This window comes from Marmota monax, unplaced genomic scaffold (genome assembly GCF_021218885.2).
Source record: "Marmota monax isolate L192 unplaced genomic scaffold, Marmota_monax_Labrador192_F-V1.1 WCK01_AAM20220418_F8-fsc00020, whole genome shotgun sequence".
Lineage (NCBI taxonomy): Eukaryota > Metazoa > Chordata > Mammalia > Rodentia > Sciuridae > Marmota > Marmota monax.
Window position 1 is genome coordinate 18,506,771 of NW_026692912.1, and position 21,366 is coordinate 18,528,136.

General features: G+C 42.8%; 1 protein-coding gene across 5 annotated transcripts in view; it reads right to left on the reverse strand.

The window, feature by feature from the left end:
• Window positions 1-21,366, reverse strand: part of Mapkap1 (MAPK associated protein 1) — a 232,650-nt gene that overhangs the window by 56,742 nt on the left and 154,542 nt on the right. For 3 of the 5 annotated variants that reach the window (XM_046451276.2, XM_046451275.2, XM_046451277.2), the window contains one exon: window positions 2,354-2,461. The exons of 1 other annotated variant lie outside the window; for it this stretch is intronic. In XM_046451276.2, coding sequence (XP_046307232.1) covers window positions 2,354-2,461 — 108 coding nt within the window. Of the gene's footprint in view, window positions 1-2,353; window positions 2,462-14,950; window positions 15,247-21,366 lie in introns of those variants that run through there. One more of the 5 variants, XM_046451279.2, reaches the window with a different exon arrangement.

Below are 21,366 nucleotides of genomic sequence, written 5' to 3' on the forward strand. Positions count from 1 at the left end.
GGTTTTGAATCACTAATTCCATTTTTCAAAACTGAATCTGAGCATGCAGGTTTTCTATTTATTTTTGTCTTTTTGGGTAAGTTGTCTTTTCCCAGGAATTTATTCATCCGAGTTTTCCAAAGTTTTGGAATGAAGTTTTCAAGATAACCTCGTGTTGCTGGCATACTGACTGCAGAATCTGTAGTGTGTCTCCATTCCTTTTCTGTTCCTTGTCTCTCTTGTTATTTTTCTTCCACATTTTTGATCCATGTCATTAGAGCTTTGCTAATTTTACCAGTCTTTTCAAAGAACCAACTTCCTTTTGATGTTTCTGAATTTGCTATTTCATTAATTTCTGCTCTTATCTTTATTGCTTCCTTCCTCTTATTTAGATTTCCTTTTAATTTTTTGAGTTGAATGTTTATTAGCTCATTACTTTTCAGTTTTTCTTTGATAAAATAAATTTGAAGACTGTAAAATTTCCTTAAAGTGCTGCTTTAGCCATAACCCCAAATTTTAAAATGTAGAATTTTCATTATCTTCCCACCAAAATAGTTTCAAATTTCTGTTACTTCTTTTTTAAGCTACAGGTTCACAGAAGCTTACGTCTCAATTTCCAAATATACACAAACACTCTCAAATACCTAGTTGTATTTTTCTTGGTTTCAGCTTAATTTCACTGTGATCCCAGAGCATATCCCATATGAAACCCTGCATGATTCTCCAACGTAGGAGTACACCACTAATTATCCGACTACTCTTCTAATGTCAGATACTAGAAATAACATTGAAAAGTATTATATATAAATATCTGTTGCATTTTATAGATACTCTCAAGACAGATTTCCAAAAAGAAACACTGGGGAAAGCACTCTGATGCTGCTCGGTGCACCAGCTGTAGCACACTCCTCACACTCCTGCTGCCAGTGTTGGGGTCTCTCTCCCTGTGCTTTTCCACCACCAGGATTCTGCTTGAAAGTTCTGGCTTATGGGGTAGGTAACAAGTACTACATTTTGCTTTAAGATGTTGATAGGGAAGAACAATTTAACAAATGTTTACTATTTATGTGAACATTTTTGGATCACTTGGGAACCAGTGATTTTTACTGCTGTGTATTTACATACAATTTTTGCAGACTGTGCGGACACCAAGCTTTGAGACTTTGCTGCTGAACGCCAAGAGCACATTTCACACTCTCAGTGAATTGTGTGCATGCGGCTCCAGAAAAGGGTGTCAGAAATCCTGGTCGAAAAGCAGCAGTCTGGTCTGGTTTAGAGGGTCAGTGGTGTGACTACAGACCGACGACTCATTCACTCTTCAGTCTATATTTACTGAGCTCCTCCAGCACACGGTCTTTAGTGGGCTAGTGAATTAATGAAAGACAAGCTGCTATAACATCTTTACAGACCTGACAGTCTAGTGGGAGAGACAGACAATGACTGAGAAAAATAAATAAGCGTGTGTGTAAATAAATATATTATAATTATAAATAGAAAAATTTATTTATACACACACTTATAAATATTTATAATCATATGTATATCTATTTATAATAAATAAGTGTGTGTATAAATAAATATACATATAATTGTAAATAGAAATGCAATGATTAAAAAGAAGTATGGCCTCTGAGAGTATAATGGAAGAGCCAAATGAGGGGTGGATCAGGCTTAGGTGATGGGAGAAAGGGAGGTCATGGTGGCCTCTCTGAAGATGTGACATTTAAACTGAAGTGAAGGATGAGAAACCAGAATGGCAGAAAGAGTGTCTCAGGAGGAAGAAACAGCCCTTGTGAAAGCCCTTGGGCAGGAGTGACCATGGACAATCTGTTGTCACACATCACTTATCCTCTGTGTCCGTGGGAGTACAGTGAAGAGGGATAGGAAAAATTCACAACCCAGAAGCTCTGAAGAGAGAAGGAAAGGAATTAACTGAAGTGTTAGAGAAGTGCTCAACATGGCTCTAGGAATCTCAACATTGCCTTCTGCTAAGTATTCAAAAGGCTAAAATTGTGTGAACTTGATGTCTGAACAGCGATACAGGCCCAGCTGCTTTACATACAAAACTGCCTTTGCCTCAGAAAGGGCCTCCTATTTCTAAACTGTCTTCAGGGCTGCTCCTAACCGAGGAAGACACAGTTCAACAGACAAATATGAATCACGGGCTGCTAAACAGGATGTGGACTCTAGCCAACAGCACGGAATCTATTATTTCACTCTGGGATACACTTCTGGCACAGAGGCTGCAGTCTGCCTTGGGAAACAGCCACTTTCAATCTGCCTAGGAAAGCCAGGCCAGCGAGTGTTCAAACCCATGACTTCTAAGCACGTTTGCAACAGACAAAGTGGGCACGGAGGGAGACAGCCAACGTACTGTTCTCGCGGACCAGGCAGAACTCCCACGCACTCTGGCTCTCCAACGTGCTCTCCAGGTCAACGGCGACATTGGGCTCACTCTGCTTCTCCAGGCGGTACTGAGGGCCTGGAAGATCAAAGGGGCAGGAGGAGGGGAGCGAGTCTGAAATAGTGAATTTAACATTTAGAAATGACCGCATGCTGATGAAAAGTTGGGAAAGCCATAGGAAAACGCTAGTCTGTCTCAAGGGTCTAGTTACCCAGGACAGAAGAGTTTGGGTTTTGTTTCCCGCACTTGTCTGTTCTCTCTCAGTTTTCCCCATACCAGGTGACAGGTAAGTGGCTTCTGAGGCGGACTGACCTACAGGCAAGTACGGCCACACTGTTTTTAGCTATGAGCAGGTCACCCACCCTCTCTGAACCTCTGTTTCTTTTGTGTTGTTGTTGCCAATGAATTATTTATTTATTTATTTATTTGTGATGCTGAGAATCGAGCCCAGGGCCTTGCACATTCCAGGCAAATGCTCTACCGCTTAGCCCCAGCCCCAGCCCTGAACCTCTGCTTCTTAATGTGTAATGTATAAATCCTTATGTCACTGTGAAAATCAGTGATGATACAGGAAAAATGTCTGTTTAGGAATGTACCTGCCTCATAGGAGGCACTGCTACAAAGGTACTTATTGATAATAGTTAAACAATCGTTACAGTGTTTAAAACTCTAATATGGAAACAGTTCAAAATTCAAAATAAAATTTTAAAAACATGAAAATTAAAAAAGTGAACCTCAGGGCTGGGGTTGTGGCTCAGTGTTAGAGTGCTTGCCTTGCACTGGGTTTGACCCTCAGCACCATGTAAATGTATTATAAAGATATTGTGTCCACCTTAAAAAAAAAAAAAAACAAAAAAAACTTAAAACAAAACAAAAAACTGAATCTCCTGATGGGATGTATCTCAGTGGTAGAGTGCTTGCCTAATATGTATAAGGCCCTGGGTTCAATCCCCAGAACCATAAAAAGAGAATCTCAGGTTTCCAGGTTATGAGGTTGACAATGACTCCTAGTTCATGTTTTTTTCAAAATATTTATGAAAACACAACAGACACTAGTAAGTTCAATAACTGAAAGTCAGGAATTCTAGCTATCTTTCATCAAAGGGTTTGGGCAGACTGTACTACTAACACTGGGGCATTTTATACATTCATTCATATATTTCTTAGTTAACCCAAATGAAAATGTTGCTCTTCTCAGATAACAACAAATGGGAACGAATGGGCCCAATGGTCAGAAACAAAAGACTGCTCCTGTGATTTGTTCATGGAAATTGAAAAGATAAGAGGCCCACAGGCATGGTGCACGCTACAATCCCAATGCCTGGGGAGGCTGAGGCAGGAGGATCACAAGTTCAAAGGCAGCCTTAGCAACTTAGCGAGACCTAGTCTCAAAATAAAACATAAAAAGGGCTGGGGATGTGGCTCAGTGGTTGAGTGCCCCTGGGTTCAATCTCTGGTACCAAAAAGAGAAAAGATGAGAGGCATAAGAAACTGTCTTATTATTTTGACTTTGAAAGGTGTGTTTAGTCAGACAGAAGAAGGTGGGAGAGATCTGAGGAAAGCAGCAGAGGCCGTGTGGGGCTCCCAGGTGGATAACATATTTTTAGATATGTTTCAGCCACTGTCAATTTGTTGATTCACGACCAGTAATTCCCCTTCATCAGTCTTGGGCATTTTACTCATTTCCAGTAGTTCTCCCGTGTTCTATGTCCGTCTGTAGCACTGTAGAGGTTCATTTGATTTTCATGTTTATCTTTTCTCTAATTAATATTAGCATTTCTGCCAGAGTGCTTACAGAGTTCCTCTCAGAGTTTTTATTTACAATCAGTCCTTTTCATACTATTTAAGCAATTATATATTCAAAAACACAATTTTTCAAACTCAATTTGAAGCATTTAAATCAAGAAGGTATTGTGTTTCAACAACACACATAGCAAAATTCTAATTTCAAAAAAATTATGTAAATAAAAGCATGGAAATGTAGGTGACTGTTACAATCCCTGCTACCTGTCACCTGCCAGTGCCAACATCTGTCGGTTGATAGGCATGTTTGCTGCTGATTACCAGATCCTGGCACATTCATTGTAGGAAGGACTCACAGAAATATCATGCACAGCTGAATTTCAAGATAACTTCTCTGTGGACCTCTTTGGACCATTTAGAGGAGGAGTCATCCCTGAACCTGGAGAGCTGCTTTCTAAGACACTGGCCTGGTCTCCCTGATTGTCTCCAGCCCCAATACCTCCCAGCAACACAATGTGTAGGGTGAGGCTACACCTATGAATTTACAGTGAAGTCTGGTAATGCTCAGCCATAATATAGTCGCCATCTATACCAGCCACAGATTCAACCAGCTGAGGTTGGAAAATATTTTGGGAAAAAAAATTGTCTACACTGAATATGTACAGACTGTTAGTATTCCCTAAATACAATTTAACAACTATTTGTATAGCACTTACATTGTAGTAGATATTGTAAATAACCTAGAGATGATTTAAAGTATAGGGGAGGATGTGCACAGGTTTCATGCAAACTTTACATAAAGAACTTGAGCACATAGGTTTGGTACCAATAGGGGTTCCTGAAACCAATACCCCATGGATATAGAGGGATAGTTTAATGTTCATTTTATAAAAAAATGATAGTCAAAATTTGGGAAGAACTTAGGTCTAATAGTGAGACTGACTAAGTAAAATATTGTGAAATATCATGAAGATATTAAAAGTTATCCTACAAAAATATTTAATGTTAACCAGGCATGGTGGTACATGCCTGTGATCCCAGTGGCTCAGCGGGCTGAGGCAGGAAGATTGCAAGTTCAAAGCCAGTCTCAGAAATTTAGCAAGGCCCTAAGCAACTGGTGAGACCCTGTCTCAAAATAAAAAATCAAAAGCCCTGGGGATGTGGCTCAGTGGTTAAGCACTCCTGGATTCAATCACTGGTACCAGAAAAAAATTTTTACTGTGTTAGTTTCTGAAAATAGCAGATTAGAGCACAAAATCTGCAGGATGATTACAACTGTAAAGCATACGGGACAAAAACACTATGAGGTATTTATTTCTAAAATATATTACATTCTAAAATGTAGTTACATTAGTGGGATCATGAGTGCTTTTGTTTTTCCTTTGTGCTTCTCTGTGTTTTTCAAATTTCCTAATAATAAATAAGTACTTTTTATTATCTAGGATAATTTAACAAATGTTATATATGTTTAAAAGTTTTCAAATTTCTCACTGGGCATAGTAGCACACACCTGTAATCCCAGCAGCTTGGGAAGCTGAGGCAGGAGGATGGTGAATTCAAAGCCAGCCTCAGCAGTAGCAAGTGCTAAGCAACTCAGCAAGACCCTGTCTCTAAATAAAATATAAACTAGGGCTGGGAATGTGGCTCAGTGGATGAGTGCCCCTGAGTTCAATCCCTGGTACCCACCCACCCCCAATTTCTGAAACTTCTTACTATCACTTTTCTGAGAATAAAATAATTATCATACATGGTAGCATCTCCAATGGGCCGTTCACATGTAATAACTTATTCAAAACCAGATAGAATTTGTTCTTGCAGACTGACATTCATCTTAAGTCACCCTGTGCCCTGGCATGGGCACTCTGAGAACAGTGCCTGGCACTGGACTTCTCCAGCTGTCAGCCTACCCGACAGCTGGGCTGTCCACATGCCCCCTCTGTTCTGATCACTGGGAACCAAGGCCTGGGCATCAGAGAGGATTTCAGGCTGGTTTCCTTTGCACATTTTTTCCTTCTAGTCTTTGCAGTTGCTTAGGAAATGTGGATCAGGGAAGCCAGGGGATTCAGCGAACACCAGGAAAGGTCCCTTATCCTTAACCACAACTCCCTACCCTATTCTCACAGCCATAAATGCCACCATTTTGACATTTCTACCTTTTTTTTTTTTTAAAGGACTTTGAGATACTTCTATTAAAAACAGTTTCCTTCCTGAAAGTGGTTTTGAGGACTTTCTCCTTGAATCCTAGTAGGACAATGACATTCATCTCTACCACGTGGTCATCATGTGTCAAGCATGCTCTGTGTGTTACCTCACTGACTCCTTAGAGCAACCCTGGGAGACGATGTCATCATCCACATTTCCCACATTGGGATCTTGAAGTGACCTGCACAAGATCACGAAGATAGGGAGTAGGAAGAGAAAATAAAGCCCAAGGTTCTAAAGCTTGTGTGCTTTGAACCTTTCTTCCTCTTACAAACTATAAATTATTGACCAATTATAAAAGGCCATAGTTTATACTATAAATATAGATTTTTGTAGATTTGTGGATTCATCTGGATTCTGAATCACTTAACTTGTGGTTTCTATAAATTCAAGTGAAAATGATCTAATTTACGCTAACAAAGTACACACATACCAAATCTCTCATACTATCACTTTATTCTGGGTTCGTGGTAGACAAAGTCCCCTTATGAAGACATGATCTCCTTATCTTCCTATCTATCTGGAACGACCTTCCCATTTTTCCTTAAGAATAATCCTACCTATGCCAAATTTTGTCAGTAATGGAAATTCTGAGTGTTGCCTTCTGCTCTGGGTATTCTCTGCTTTCCCATAACAGTAAAGAACAAGTTGGAAATCCACTTCTGAGCATAGGAGGGGCTGATGGGCCTTGATTTGGGGGAAGACAGGGTGGATGAGCTGAAGATGTGACTTGAGATCTAAACCCAAACAGAAAACTGCCTCTTACAAATCGATTTCTCTCCTAATTCTTGCCCAGATACCAGTTAAAAGACCTCACATATAAAGACTTTTTCATACGTTTCCTCAGAAAAGGGCCAACTTTCAGGCCAGACAGTGTAAGGACAGGACAATAGATACACACAAGAGGCAAGACAGCATGGGGTGGGCCTGACGGCCTTATTCTGAGTCCTGGCTCAGCAATTCAGTTGTATGACTTTGGGCCAACTTACTTGACCTCTGTCTATCTCTTCATCTGTAAGATGGGGGTAATGACAGGACCTACCTCAACCGACTGTCTGTCTGAGGAGTCAGTGAGCTAGAGTTGTGAGGCAGTCAGCAGGGAGTCTGACTCACTGACCAGGATACGAGACCACATCCCTGACCACTCCTCACCAACACAGGGCCTACTTCGTGCCAGGGGCTGGGCCATGTCTTCTCTATAGATCATTTCCTTCACTCTTTAGTCACATAAGACACGGAGAGTACAAATTCCATTTTACAGAGGAAGTCAGAAGCTTCTTACAGAAGCTAAGCATGATGTCCTTCAGGAAGAAGGGGAACCAGGATCAGGGACACTAGGTCTGCATTCTCTACACACATTGTGAACCACAGCACCTCACTCATATCAAATTCTTAATAGGTGACTGTTGAACATAATCCAGATCATGATAACCCAGACCCACTATATATCAAATGAGTCTCCATCAGCTGCTTGTTTAATTGGCGGGCAGCTGACATGGAAGGAAAGAAAACAAAAGTAGCCAAAAGCCATTTTAAAAAGACACACTGTGAGGTCAGTTTCTATGAATACACTTTTGCCAAAGAAATGACTATATGAAATATAAAAGGCTCTTTCACACTGAACAGGACGTAGTTCTCAAGGCAACATCCACCCTTTGGAAAAAGGTTTTAAAATGTCACAGCTGCACATGAAGCCACATGCCCCCCACCTCACAGCAGAGGGGAACACAAAGGGAAGATTCTGGGAAGCTGTTACTCTGCAGCCTGAGAAAACCTGCTTGGGCATTCAATGATGTATTTATCACAGTAATGCTATGTCATCGAATGGTCTGGGAACAAAATACTGCTCTGGGCACTTTGGGAGGGTTCCAAGTTTTCATACCCAGACAGATTTTTATGGGATTTTGTAAACCTGAGGCAAACACATAAGATTTTTTCAAAGAAAATCTGCAGAATCTGTTGGATGGTGGATACATGTTCAGTGTCACTTCCTTGATCTCTTTAACCCCAGACTGAAACCCAAAACGTTTTAGCACCAATTCCTTATCAGCTGAGAGCTCGCTGAGCGTTGAAACCCTACGGAAAGCAAGTGTCTGTCAAAGCCTGAAGAGGGAAGCCATACTGCATTTCCTATCCCTACTTCTTCCTAAAGAAGAAAAACTGCCTTCCATCCTTGGTGTCAGGCAACTGGCTTGCTCTTGTATCCTGTTCAACACAAATCTTGTCTCCGATTGGTATCACATGCCTTTCTCCTTTGCCCACTAGGAAGCTCAGCACTAAATGTGTTCCCCAATTGTGGTGACCTGAGCACACGTCTCTGTGCCAGCCCCTCCTCCACATTCAACTTGCCATTTAACCTTTGCTTTCCTTTTACTTCATGTGATTTCCTCGCTGGTCAGTGCATGTTTTAGCCTACTGTATAAATTCCAAATATTTTTTGGATGGAGGTAGGAGTAAATAAAGTAACATATCACTACTATTGTGAATGCTAGAACGAGTTTGAAAATTCGTTCTAGTAAGGGGGAAAAGATAGTCAAGACTGAACACACCTAGGTTATGCCTCCTGACAACTTTTTTCCATTCACCCACTTAAAAGATCTGGTTTAATCCAGGAGAGACTATGGTCAGAAAAAGCTAAGTAAGACCAAATAAAAGTGAAGGCCGAATCTGAGCAGAAAAAATCAGGATGGGTGCTCTCACCTTCCCATTGCTCTTTTCCTGACTCTTGCAGGTATCTGTACCCTTAGGATGAGTATCAGTGCCAGCTGTGCATTCTGGGGAAGTTATTTAATTTTATCTGTAAAATGGGGATAACAGAACTTCCCTCAGAAGATTGCTGTGAGGATTAAATGAGAGGGGACATGGTGGTGCACACCTGTAATCCCACAACGGGAGGCTCAGGCAAGAGGATCGCCAGCCAGATGGGGATGTGGTTCAAGCGGTAGCGCACTCGCCTGACATGCGTGCGGCCCGGGTTTGATCCTCAGCACCACATACAAACAAAGATGTTGTGCCCGCCGAAAACTAAAAAAATAATAATAATAATAATAAGATTAAAATCCTCTGTCTCTCTCTCTCTCTCTAAAAAAAAAAAAAGAAGCAGAGGAGGTAGTGCACTCCCCCAGAGGTCCTGAGGACCCCAGGCAGGCCACAGGAAACAATGTGGAAGAAGCCCAAGCTGCCTGGGGATGCAAGGGGAAGCGGGCTAGGAAGCTTGGCCCAGGCTGCTGGTCAAGACTTGGATTTTCTTTTAAAAGTAACAGATGGTAGGCTGGGGTTGTGGCTCAGCAGTAGAATGCTTGCCTCACATGTGTGAGGCACTAGGTTCGATTCTCAACACCGCATATAAATAAATGAATAAAATAAAAGTCCATCAACAACTAAAAGCATATTTTAAAAAAGCTGCAGATGCTAACAGCAGGAATATGACATGATCAGCTCTATGTTTTGATAAGACTCATGCGGTGGCACTGCTGACAATAGGCTGGAGAAGACTGGCGGCAGGGAGACCCATCTGAGGCAAATTGTGCCAAGCCTTGTCTGCTTAGTTGAATCCCAAGTTCCGCACTGAGCCAAAGCCATCAGCAACAAGCTGAAGTGTCCACATCAGAGCTCTGACCCAATATCAGCTCCTCCAATAGGTCTGCACTGAGCTCAGCTCCAACGCTCACAGCTCTTCCTCTAGGGGCCACTACAATCATTTTCTGCTTGATCTTAACACAAACACCGAACAGTATGTAAGTGATAACCACTGCAGCCTATACCCTTCTATGGCTCAAACTGGATAATATGGAATTTAAATAATAAAAAAGGAACAAGCTGACATGACAATAAGGTCACACTTCAGCTTCTTCTGAGCCAATACACAATTTGCTCTCAGTGAAACAGCTGAATATAATCAAATTAAATACAATTCCTATTACAAAAGAAGAAAGACCAGAGCTGTTCCAATGAACCAATTCTCTTGCCTAGTTAAACTGTAGAACCTTCAGGAAAGGTTTTGAAAGCATGACCCATCAGTTCTAATTTTTAAAACTTATCCTTTCAGTCAAGTCTAGAAAAAGGCCCATTCCAACTTTTATCTTTACTACAAAGTGCTGTTATCTTGGCCTGATGTCAGGAGCTCTATCTCTCTTTCTGCTGACAAGCAGAGACGAGAAAGATAAGATTGGAAACGAATCTCACTTCTCTGAGTAAATAAATAATCAATACTCATCTAAATGTAAATGAGAAGGTAGCCCCCTCCGATAACAGCACTCTTATCAGAGAGCCAATTTTCTTCAGACATTTGGCCTCAACCAAATCACCATCATTCAGCCCCAGCCTAATGGCAAAAAAATCGTAACTAAATTGAACCGATCACCAGAGATCAACTAAGTTCTGCCCTGGCCTCTTCAGGTTCAAATGTTTGGGAATGCAATTCTGCCCCCATTAACTTTCAATAGCAATGAAGAAGAGACTGGTCAAGGGGCCAGTCTGTGCAATAAACAAACCCCAGCCAGGGGGCCAGAGGATGAGGAGGGGTGGGTTTCCCAGTTTAAACAATACCACCTCCAGAATGGAAGCAAACCCCACAACTATGGGGAAGGCTGTTTGTGTGGGGTGGACAGAGCGTAAGCTCTCCTCTACCTCAGGCTTGGCTGAAACTGGGAAGGCATTTAGTTTGCCTGATGATCCCAGTGATTACAGTTTATTAAAACAAATGTAAATAAATCAAAAGCAGATATGATAAGGTGACTGTAGCTAAAAATAACTAAAAGTTCAAATGATCAATTTCCTCCAACTAATTTGTCTCAGACTCACACCTAACCCAGCAGTGCCGCACTGACCTGATTTTACTGAAAGAAGACGCCGTCTGTAAGACAAATCGCTCTCAAACCACTGTACTGGGGTTTCCATTTCTTTGCTGCAAGACTCAATTCACTGCTGATGAGAGTATTGGGGAAATTATGACCATTATTGATAGGACAGCAAAACCACTTTTACACAGTAGTCTTCAAGTCGACAGAAAGCTTGGACTAGACCATTAATGAAGGTGTCAGCTAGAATCAGAAATTAAAGACAAAAGCTGGGAAAGGCCTAATTTTTAGAGCACATTAAGAACACCAGACACACAGAAGCAGCAGCCATTCATCCTCTGAAGGATAACAGAGGAGCAGTGGCTCTGCCTGCAAGCGGGGAGAGGAAACGCTGCTTTCTGGCTGCCTTGGAGTTCCAAGAGCAAAGGCTCTCAGTGTTGTCATGGAAAGTCCTTAGCAGCCAAAGGAGGCTGTATGTGGTGTGATTCGGAACTACTCACATTTCTCCTGTTGTGAGCATCTACAGCTAGAAGCAGAGGGAGAAGCGGGAGGTGGTCAGAGTGTGGGTTTCAGAACAGAAAGAATGGTGTGAGAACCTGGGTCTTTTTATAAACTGCAATACTGGGCAAGTTAGCTGATCTAGACCTTCACGAAATAATTACAAAAATGTAGAACGCAATGCCTCATTCCTAATAGGCAGTCAATGAATGTCAGGTAGTATGCTGCTGTACAAATTTGACAAAATGATCAACTTGCCCTTTTTGAAAGCAAGTCAAATATGGCTTCATTTCCACGCTATAACAAAACTAACACAGAGGACTTTCCAGGCCCTTAACAAAGCACTTTACACACACTGGCTTCCAAAATCCTCTTAAAACCCTATGAGGTGGGCCCCACTTACCCAGGAGGAAAATCTGTCCTGGAGTGATGCAGTCACGGGCCCTGGTGAGGCCAGGATAAGAATCCAGGGTGTGGGATTCCACAGCCAGGGCTCTTAGCCATTCTCCTAGGCCACATCCCATAAAAAAAGAGTATCACTTTTGATCTTTAAGTTAAACACACACACACACACACACACACAAGAGCACCACAAGGTTGAGATGATTTATCAGTTCAGAAAGGAGTGAGGGTGTTGGGTAGGACAAGACTGTGGGAGGACTGAGTGGGCAGCTGGTCCTGAGGGTCAGAACTGAGTCCAGCGGCCCTTGCAGCAGGCACTTACTGTGAACTCCAGACGCTTGCCCTGACTGTTTTTTAAGGGGGAGCTCTTTTTCCAAGTTAAATGATTTACAGAGTTACTGCCTCAATCCACAGTTCTGAAAGTGTGATTTCTTTAGGGTTTAACTATACCCATTTCTAGTCTTGTTACAACTTTTTTATTGCGATAGAAAACATTTACTGGAAATATGTTACTGCTATTACCAGGTCATAAAATAAAAAGAAAAATAGTTTATGTATTGCCATCATTTCCAATCATCAATCAGAAAGTGCCAAGAGGAGGAAAGGAAAGGGCGTGCAGCCGAGTTTCCTTCTTTGTGCAGGAGAAAATGCAGGAGCATCATAATTCTTCAGAACAAATTTCTTCTTGAATACCCAGCTGCAGGGATGGGCTCGCGGAAGGAGTCAGGAGCATACCTCTGGCACAGTCCCACCTCTCGGCAGCCGTGCCTGACTCCCCATCAGAATCAAGAGCTCTTTCAACCCAGCTTCCTGGGGACCTTGCCTTCTCTAGTACACTGAGAAGGCTGGATTAGATGCTTTTTGCCTATTTCTCATCCCCCCATCCATTATTAAGGCACTCCTTGAAGATCTGGCTAGAGGTCTTTTTAAAAACTCCACCAGAAATCATAGGGCTCTAGCACAGCAGCAGGCTTTGTTGGCGCCCCACAACCTCTGGCAAACAGTCTGCCTTCAACAGGGTGGCATTTAAAACTGAACAGCTGAGCCAGGCACGATGGCGCATGTCTTTAATCCTAGCAACTCAGGAGGCTGAGGCAGGAGGATCACAAGTTAGAGGCTACTTCAGCAATTTAGCAAGACCTTGTCTCAAAATTAAAAAAATAAAAAATAAAAAGAAAGGGCAGGGTGGGGGGGGGATATTGCTCAGCGGTAAATTTCCCTGGATTTAATCCCCAGTACTGCCACACACACAAAAAAAAATTACACACTCTCTCTCTCTCTCTCTCTCACACACACACACACACATACACTCTTAGTATGCTACATGTTAATAGAGTAAAACCCTAACTAAATACATGCAATACACATGTATGCCACAAATACAATCTGAAAGAGTATGAGCCACATTGTTCTTACAGTTGCTCTGTTAACTATAGTCACCTCAGGAGTGTAAGAGTAACAAAGAAGGCAGTTTTTGCTTCTCACCTTATGAATTTTGATACCATTTAGGGTTTGACAGTAGACTTAAAAATTCACTTAGGTCTTGAGGTAAGAAATGGTGTGTCAGAAGTCCATCCCTATAGCTAGGGACAGGAGAAAGATCTGGATTTTATCTCTATCCTAAGCTTAATATTGCATGTATCTAGGGAGTGCCTGGCAAATTCTGAGACAGAATGGTATAACACTGATAAGTCAGACTGCTTGGGTTTGAATTCCCAGCTCTACCACTTATCAGCTGTGTGGCCCTGGACAAGTTACCTACCCTTTCTGTGCCTTACTTTCTCATCTATAGAACAGGAATGACAGCACCTATTCAGACTTGTTCTAAGAAATTAATATAGGTAAAGAGCCAAGCCCACAGTTTACAGCAAGTGTGTAGCTTTGGCCATGTGGTCCATGTCCCTGGGCTGTTGCTTCTGCTTTTGATGAAGAGAGAAATCTAGTTGTCTGGCAGTGGCTGGTACCTCTGGAGGGCTGCCACATTGGTCTCATCTCTCCCTCAACTGATGTGGTAACCCAGAAACAGACTCCAAGCCTCCGTGCCTTTGCTCCTAGTGTCCCTATGATCCGAGACAGTCTTCCCTCCTTTTCCACAGTCCATGTGTTCTACCCAAGGAGCAAAACTCTGCTCCTTGCACTGCCTCTGGACTTCTCAGAGTAACCCATAAGAAGATCTCCTGCACTAGGTGCATGAAGTCGAGGGTGGAGAGTGCTCTTCACAGCCTCAGCACACAGGGTGTTTAGGGAGAAGTGGAGGCTGAAAGCAGCCCTGGAGCTCCGTCTTCATCTGCCTCCAGACCCTGCCCTGTCAGAGCCCTCCATCAAGGCCCCAACTGCATCAGCATGGACCCAGCTGGCTTACCTGGACACTGGCTGGAGAATGGAAGATCGCTGCCTTCAGAGGCCCCTCCTGATCAGTCTGGTTCCCTCCTCATGGCTACCTTCTCTTGCCACAGCGCCCTGTTCCAAACATGTCTCCTCCTAGGGTCAACTTAGCTACAATCCACCAGCCTATGCGGAACCCACTCGACATCAGAACAAGAGGGAAGGCATGGACATCCTAAACTCCAAAAGGTGGAGAAGGCAGGAAGTCATCGACAGGAGCCTCCCATCCACCATCGCATGTAGAGAATGTGCTAGAAGGGGCAGACATGTAGCTACCATGAGGTGTGCTCCGTCTACACCCTATCACTATCCAGCCAGAGAACATACAGAGAAGGGAGCCTGATATTACTTGTAATGAAGAAATATCTTTCCTCCTTCAAATCCAGGTATTGCTTATTAGAGGGGATGGGAGTCTTTAACTCGGTCCCTGAGCATCTGATTTTTTAATCCACTCTGTTTCTCTTAACTTGAGTCACTGTGACATTACCAAATTTTACATACAGTTATCTGTTGCTCTGTAAAGAAATACAGATGGTTTTTGTGGAAATAAACAGTCATTTATTTTAAACAATTGTAAAATAGTTTATGGAAACCAGTGGGGTAATGCATTCAAATAAATGCCAAAACCGGCTGATGGGGAGCCAGGGCGCTAAATCACGCTGCTGAGGAATTCAGCTGAGGGGAACAGATAGTAAATCCAGAGTGACAGAATTTCCCGTGATGGCAAAGGTTTCTGACATCCAGTCCAGTACTCAAAAACCACAGCAGTTCAAACCCATTTTGCTTAACACAGCCTTGACAGCCAGTGAAATTAGTGAATTTAGTCACAAGCACCTAAGGACAAAAACAAAAGAAACAATCAAAAAGGAGACTTCATTTGTCTGTAGCCTTCTCTGAGCTACATAAAAGCAGTGACTCCGACCACAGCCAATGGAGAGCACACTCGGGACAGACTGTTTTCAGTCACCAGACTCAGCTCTGTAATGGGACACTGGAATCCAGAGACTTCCCTGCAGATCTGCTCAGGTCAGAGAATGGCTTGGATAAACCACGTCCTCTCTGCGTGTCAGTTTCTTGCTCTGTAAAATGAGGATAACGGTCTTGTGTGCTGAACAGGCTTTGAGCAGATTCAGTGAGGCCCAGTGACAGTGTTCTATAAACAGTTCAGCGAGAGCGGCTGTGGGGGGCCAGACCCTTCAGGCATAGGCGGCAGGCCACAGGCTCCTCGGGGGCTTCCACCACCCTCCAGGGTAGCATCACTCGCATGAATGGCTGGTCCCTCCTCTGCAGGGACAGAGAACACTCCAGGCCTCTTTTAGCTTCTAATTTTTAGAACAATCAACTATGAACATTTGAATCTTCTCTTCCTAAACCAGCTCTTTTTCCTTGCAATGGTGTTTCCAGTGATGACACCCAATTCTTGCCATCAATTAACTCAGTGCTTCTTTAAACACTTACCACACTCCTACTATGTACTGGGCCTGAGAAGATGAGTAAGAAGCTCTGTGGACTCCGTGGTGAACACAGCGCTAACAACAGTCTTACTCAACCTTCTCCCAAGTTGTCTCATTACCCACTAGTAACGCTCCTTTGCCCCTAGCAGTGGCCTCCCAACATCTCCTGGCCTCCAGTCATAAGCTCTCTACCTTCTTGTTGGAGGATGCTCTCTGGAGTCTTATGGCTTCTGTGATTTCCCCAAGGACTACCAATCTAGATGTTAAGTCCTCACCCAACTGCCCAGGCCCTGCCCCCATTCTAACTTCTTGCCACCTGTCTTCTAGGACCCAGCTGAACTGGTCTCCCTGTTGTTCAGTGCATTCGCCTCATGGCTTCCCTCCTCCCTGCCTTGGCTGTGCCCAGATCACCTGCTCCTCTACTTTGTCAAAGTCACATTCCTCCATTATGGGTGTTCCCTAAGTCCTCCTGGATCTCCAACTTGTTGCATCTATTTTTTTCCTTCTGACTCCGGTGACATCAGGCCCTACCAGATCCCCATGGTGGCCTCCTTCCTTTCCCTATAAGAGATGGTTACACCCTCAACATTCCTCTCCCCTGTAGGCTCAGCTCCAAGCAAAAAGAATTTCTACAATCCCAGGCCAACCAAAAGCAAGGCTTCCTTTTCAAAAAACTTGGCTTGGCCTTCAGGTTTCATTCCAGTAACTGCCCTTGCCCCTGGCCCAGAACCCTGCCCCGAGGCCTGGTGCCCTGCTAGGTTCTCCACTCGTCCTCTCCCCTGACATCACCTGCCTGCCTGGATTTCTCTGTGCATCGATTACACATTTAATTTATCTAAATTCAACCATACTTGCTTGGAAAAAAGAAGACCTGACCAAGAGAACAATTTCAGTATTTTGAAGGATTCCACTTGCCATGACTCTCCATGACCCAATGAGCCCCAGAAGTATGACTGAGAGGCAGGAGTCTACTCATCTTTGCAACCTCAGAACTTGGGAAATGTTTGACAAACTGAATTAACTAGGTAGATGTAGTGTCTCAGTCTTTTAGCCCCTTTTAATCTGTGAGCATCTTTCTGGGATAAGTTTGATTTTAACATTTAAAGGTAAGGACTTTTAGTTTTCATCTGTTCTAATGCTTTCTCCTGGGCCAGTCACTCCCAAATTCATAGGAAATCTGAAAATCTTAAGGTCAACCATAATTCTGTTCACTTATGATAATTATCTTGAGCTCTGTTAATTAACCCCCAATAAATAGATTAAGTAAAGAGAGATAAGATATTTTCAGAAAGCTGTAATTTAGGGTAGTTTCTAGAGATATCTATTGATCAGATAATGAAGACCAGCCTACAATCCCGAGATTGATCAGACCACTATAAACCATCTTGAGATCACCAAACTGATATTATTCCTATATATCTTTCCCATACCTGCCCCTTACCAAGTTTCCTTTTTTAAAAGAAGAGCTGAGAATCGGCAAATCACATCTCTCTGGAGACTGCTGGCACTCTCCCTTGAAAGTGTATCACTCTCCTAAATAAGCCCATCGATGCCTCTATCTGGCACATGCTGAAACTCTTGTCTGTCGTGTTCGCCAAGAACCCCTCTGGTCCTGAGTCAACTTCCCCCTTCTCTCTGGGAACTCCTTGGACCCCAGTATGGAGACACCTTTTCGCCTTGGCAAGATGATTCCTAACTCACATGGCTCTTGTACAGATTAAATGAGGTGACAGCACAAGGAAAGCACTTAGCCTGGCACCTAAGTACTCAGGAGCGACTATCTATTACTATACCAATATGACTTTGCACATTTGGCCATGTGTGACCCTCAAGCTCTCAAACAGGTAGAAGCTGAATTATATAAAAATCCTGTTTTATTTTAAGCCAACTGTGACTTATAACTAAGATGTTAAAATATGGTTTTCCTTTGGCTTCAAACAAAACAAAAAGGTAAGAGCAATGGAAAGAAATGACAGAGAGGAGTGGTGGCTGCCAGCCATTTTCCTTTCTGGGAGTTTTCTTTGTTAGATCTATTATCTGGGAGCGGGCTGCCCTGCTGGCTTTCCATTTGCCTTGCTAATAACAGTAAATCCAGCAGCTTCCACTGCAGTTCCTGTCTCCTTCAGCTGACTCCCAGGCCAATCAGCATTTCCTCTCTGCTAATGTCAGATGTTCCCTGGGAAGTCCTGCTGAAAAGAAAATTTATGACAAAAGTTTCTCCTGCTTTTAACCCTTCTGCATATCCAGCTCCAGATGCAAGATGCTCCCGAGGAATTGGCCAGGTCATGCCTACAAGCATACTCTGGGTTCTTGCTGATGCTTTGCTGCTCTGACAAAGGCCTGAGACCCCTGGAAAAGCTCAAATGAGCAGCTGAGCAGACAGATGCACACACTCTGGTCTGTACCTAACATGTACTAAATTTAAGCTGTGTTCCTTAGCAGCTACAATCTTATTGAATTATGACTCAAAATATTAATAGACATTAAAACAACAATAACAACAACACAAAGTTATACTACAAAACTGAGTTTGACTGTGTCTCAAACAGAGACTGACATTTATCAAGAAATACAGTAGCAGCAAAGACTACTGAATTGTCACAAAAGTGCTATGAAGAAGACACTATCACCAATTGCCCTCATAACTGAGGAAAATGTAGTTCAAACAGGCTAAAAAACTCAACACAGGGGGCTGGGGTGGTGGCTCCGTGGTAGAGTGCTCGCCTAGCATGCATGAGGCACTGGGTTAGATCCTCGGCAGCACATGAAATCAAACTAATGTATCAACCTAAAACTAAAGATACATAAATAAAAACTCAACACAGAGCTAGCAGAAGTTACAGGGCAAGATGGAGCCAGGCAGGGTCTTCTGACAGCCAGGACTTACCCTCCACAGTCAAGAGCACCCTAGAGCCTGGGAGGTAGATGGGACCTGATTTTATTGAAGAGCAAACTAAAGCAAGGAGCTCAGGAAATGACAGGACCAAGGTCATCAGTGAGCAATAGCAGGGTCGGCTTTCGCCAACAGAGAAAGCACGAGCTTCTGATCCACAGCAGCCTTTGACATCAGGGCTGCAGAGGAAAAGGTTCCCGTACAGACTTTCAGGAGATAATCCTCAGTAGAAGAGGAAAGCAATGGCCATCTCTGGAGGCTCAGGCTCACCGGCAACGGCGACAGTGGTGCGAAGCCACTACCAGGCCCATGGGGCCTTATGCTCTCGGTACAGAAGGGTCTCATCACGGGTTTCATCCTAAGTACAGCCAAGCTTTTGGGGATGTCTAGGTTCCAGTTCAACTCTGGCTTCTCTGTGACCTCTCCTCTACCTCTCCAAAGAAGTTAGACTATATACTTAACCAGATTAGTAGATCCAGTAAACTAATTTTTGTCCTGATTTAAAAGGAAAAAAGAATGTCAAAATGCACATGTGACAGCTGTTTGGGATTCTAATGTTATGGAAAAGCAGCTGTTTTCATTTATATTAGAGATATTAGTCATTCTTAGACTGGGACAGAGTATTCAGCTAATAGCTTATGCTTTAACCTACAGAAAACACAGGTCACAGAGACAAAAACGTTAGCAAAAATCACAATATGATGGTTATACTCATGACATTTTGTTCTTAAAAAGTTTGGAAACATTTATAATGGGAAGCAACTATTTAATAATGATGTTCTTGTTGACATCTAATCCAATGAGATGGATGCTAGCTTTTAGAGAAGAAAGTTTCCAAATAGAGAAGGTTCATGTAAGTAAGGGAGAGAGGTTCCTGAGCCCTAGAATTTGAATGTAAGCTGTTTTCTTTTTACAAATTTGAAAATTATTTTTACTTCATCAAAGTAACATACATGGCTTTAAAACTAAATAATACTGCAAGTACCATAGTCAAAAACAGTAACTCCCTGCCCCCTCCCCCCAAGTTCCTCCTTGCAGACAAATAGTTCAAGCTTTTTTGGCTATTTCTTCAGGTATTCATCTTCATGGTTTGTTTGTTTGCTTGCTTGCTTGCTTATTAGCACTCCTATTTAGCTACTGTAAAAACTACTATAAATACCAAACAGTATCTGCAGCTTCTACCACAGAAAATGAGCGTGCAACATGCACTCCCCACCCCACACTTCTCCTGAAGGCCAGAGGGCTGTACTCTGCTTCCTCTGTAACAGTGCAGTGGCTTCCTCCTGCTGGGCCCCTTACCATTCCTCCAGTGTCTGCCTGGGGGATACTCCTCTGGCTCCTCAAGGATTTCCAAGAGACTGTGTCATCACAGGAACTTGTGTGGTAACAATGATTTCAACCAATGTGTATGACTTTTCATTTTAAGATATTAGCATTTCCATTCAATGATTCAATTTAATTCTCAGAAAAAATCTGACTTCTGATAATCAAAATGTGATGAATCTGCTCCTAAACAGACAGCGGTGGCCTGGGCTGGCAGGGAGTGAAGAGGCTGTGGGTGATAGATTGACTTTTCAGTTCATTTTACAAAAGACGTTAGCCAATGAACCAACTGGCCAGCAGTGGTACTTGTAACCCAAAAGGAAATCGTAACTGTCCTCAAGGGACTTTCATTTACATGGTTTACTCAATTAAAGCTCAACACCACTCTCCCACAGCCTCTCCCAAAGGAAAAGGCAGGCTCACATCCTTTTCCTTCTCAAGGTTCTCACTGACAGCTGGCACAACACCACTGCATTAGGGGTTTACTGGAGACAGTCCCAGGACGCCTCTGCCGCAGGGCCAAGTCGCTGAGGGACTGTTCTCTCTATCAGCGTCCAAGACTGAGATAGGGCTCTTCCTTTTAATGGTCTATGCTGATCCAGATGGAGACACTCACAACTCAGGAGTTCACCCAGCTCTTGCTGCCTGGTCCATTTCTCCCAGCAGCAGGAATGGCCAAAATAAGAGTTGCATGGAAATAAGTGGAAAGACTGAATGAAGTGCCTGATACTCTGAACAAGAGTCTCTCTTCAGCAGGGGAACTCACAAACCTGGGGACTCAAGGAAGTCCTTTCTGTAGGAAAATGAAAAACTCATAAAAGTTGCAAACAAAAATCCCTACCAAATGTGTCTTGTTGGTTTGTTTACTTTTTATTCACCATCTCTCCATTAGAACGTGAGCTGCCTGGAACACAGTACAGGCTCCATAAATAGGTACTCAATGTTCAGTTTGCTTTCTAATACACTGTACTTGCAAGATCTGCAGGACACTCAGGTTTGGTTTTTTTTTTTTTGTTTTTTTTTTTTTTAAGATTTAAATCACACTTTATCTTAAAATTCACATTGTTCTGCTATTAAATGTAGAATGGGTTAAAAAAAAAAAAAAAAGCAAGCAAGAGAGTAAGCTAGCTGAGTTTTGCTATGATTTGATATTTCTACGATCATGTGGTGACAGTTTCCAGGAAGACTGAAGAGTTCCAATAGACCACCTTGTATCTTTTGCAGCACTTCAGCTTTAATCACATCTCACCGATTTTGTTTGAAAAACTGGTTGGATGACACTGG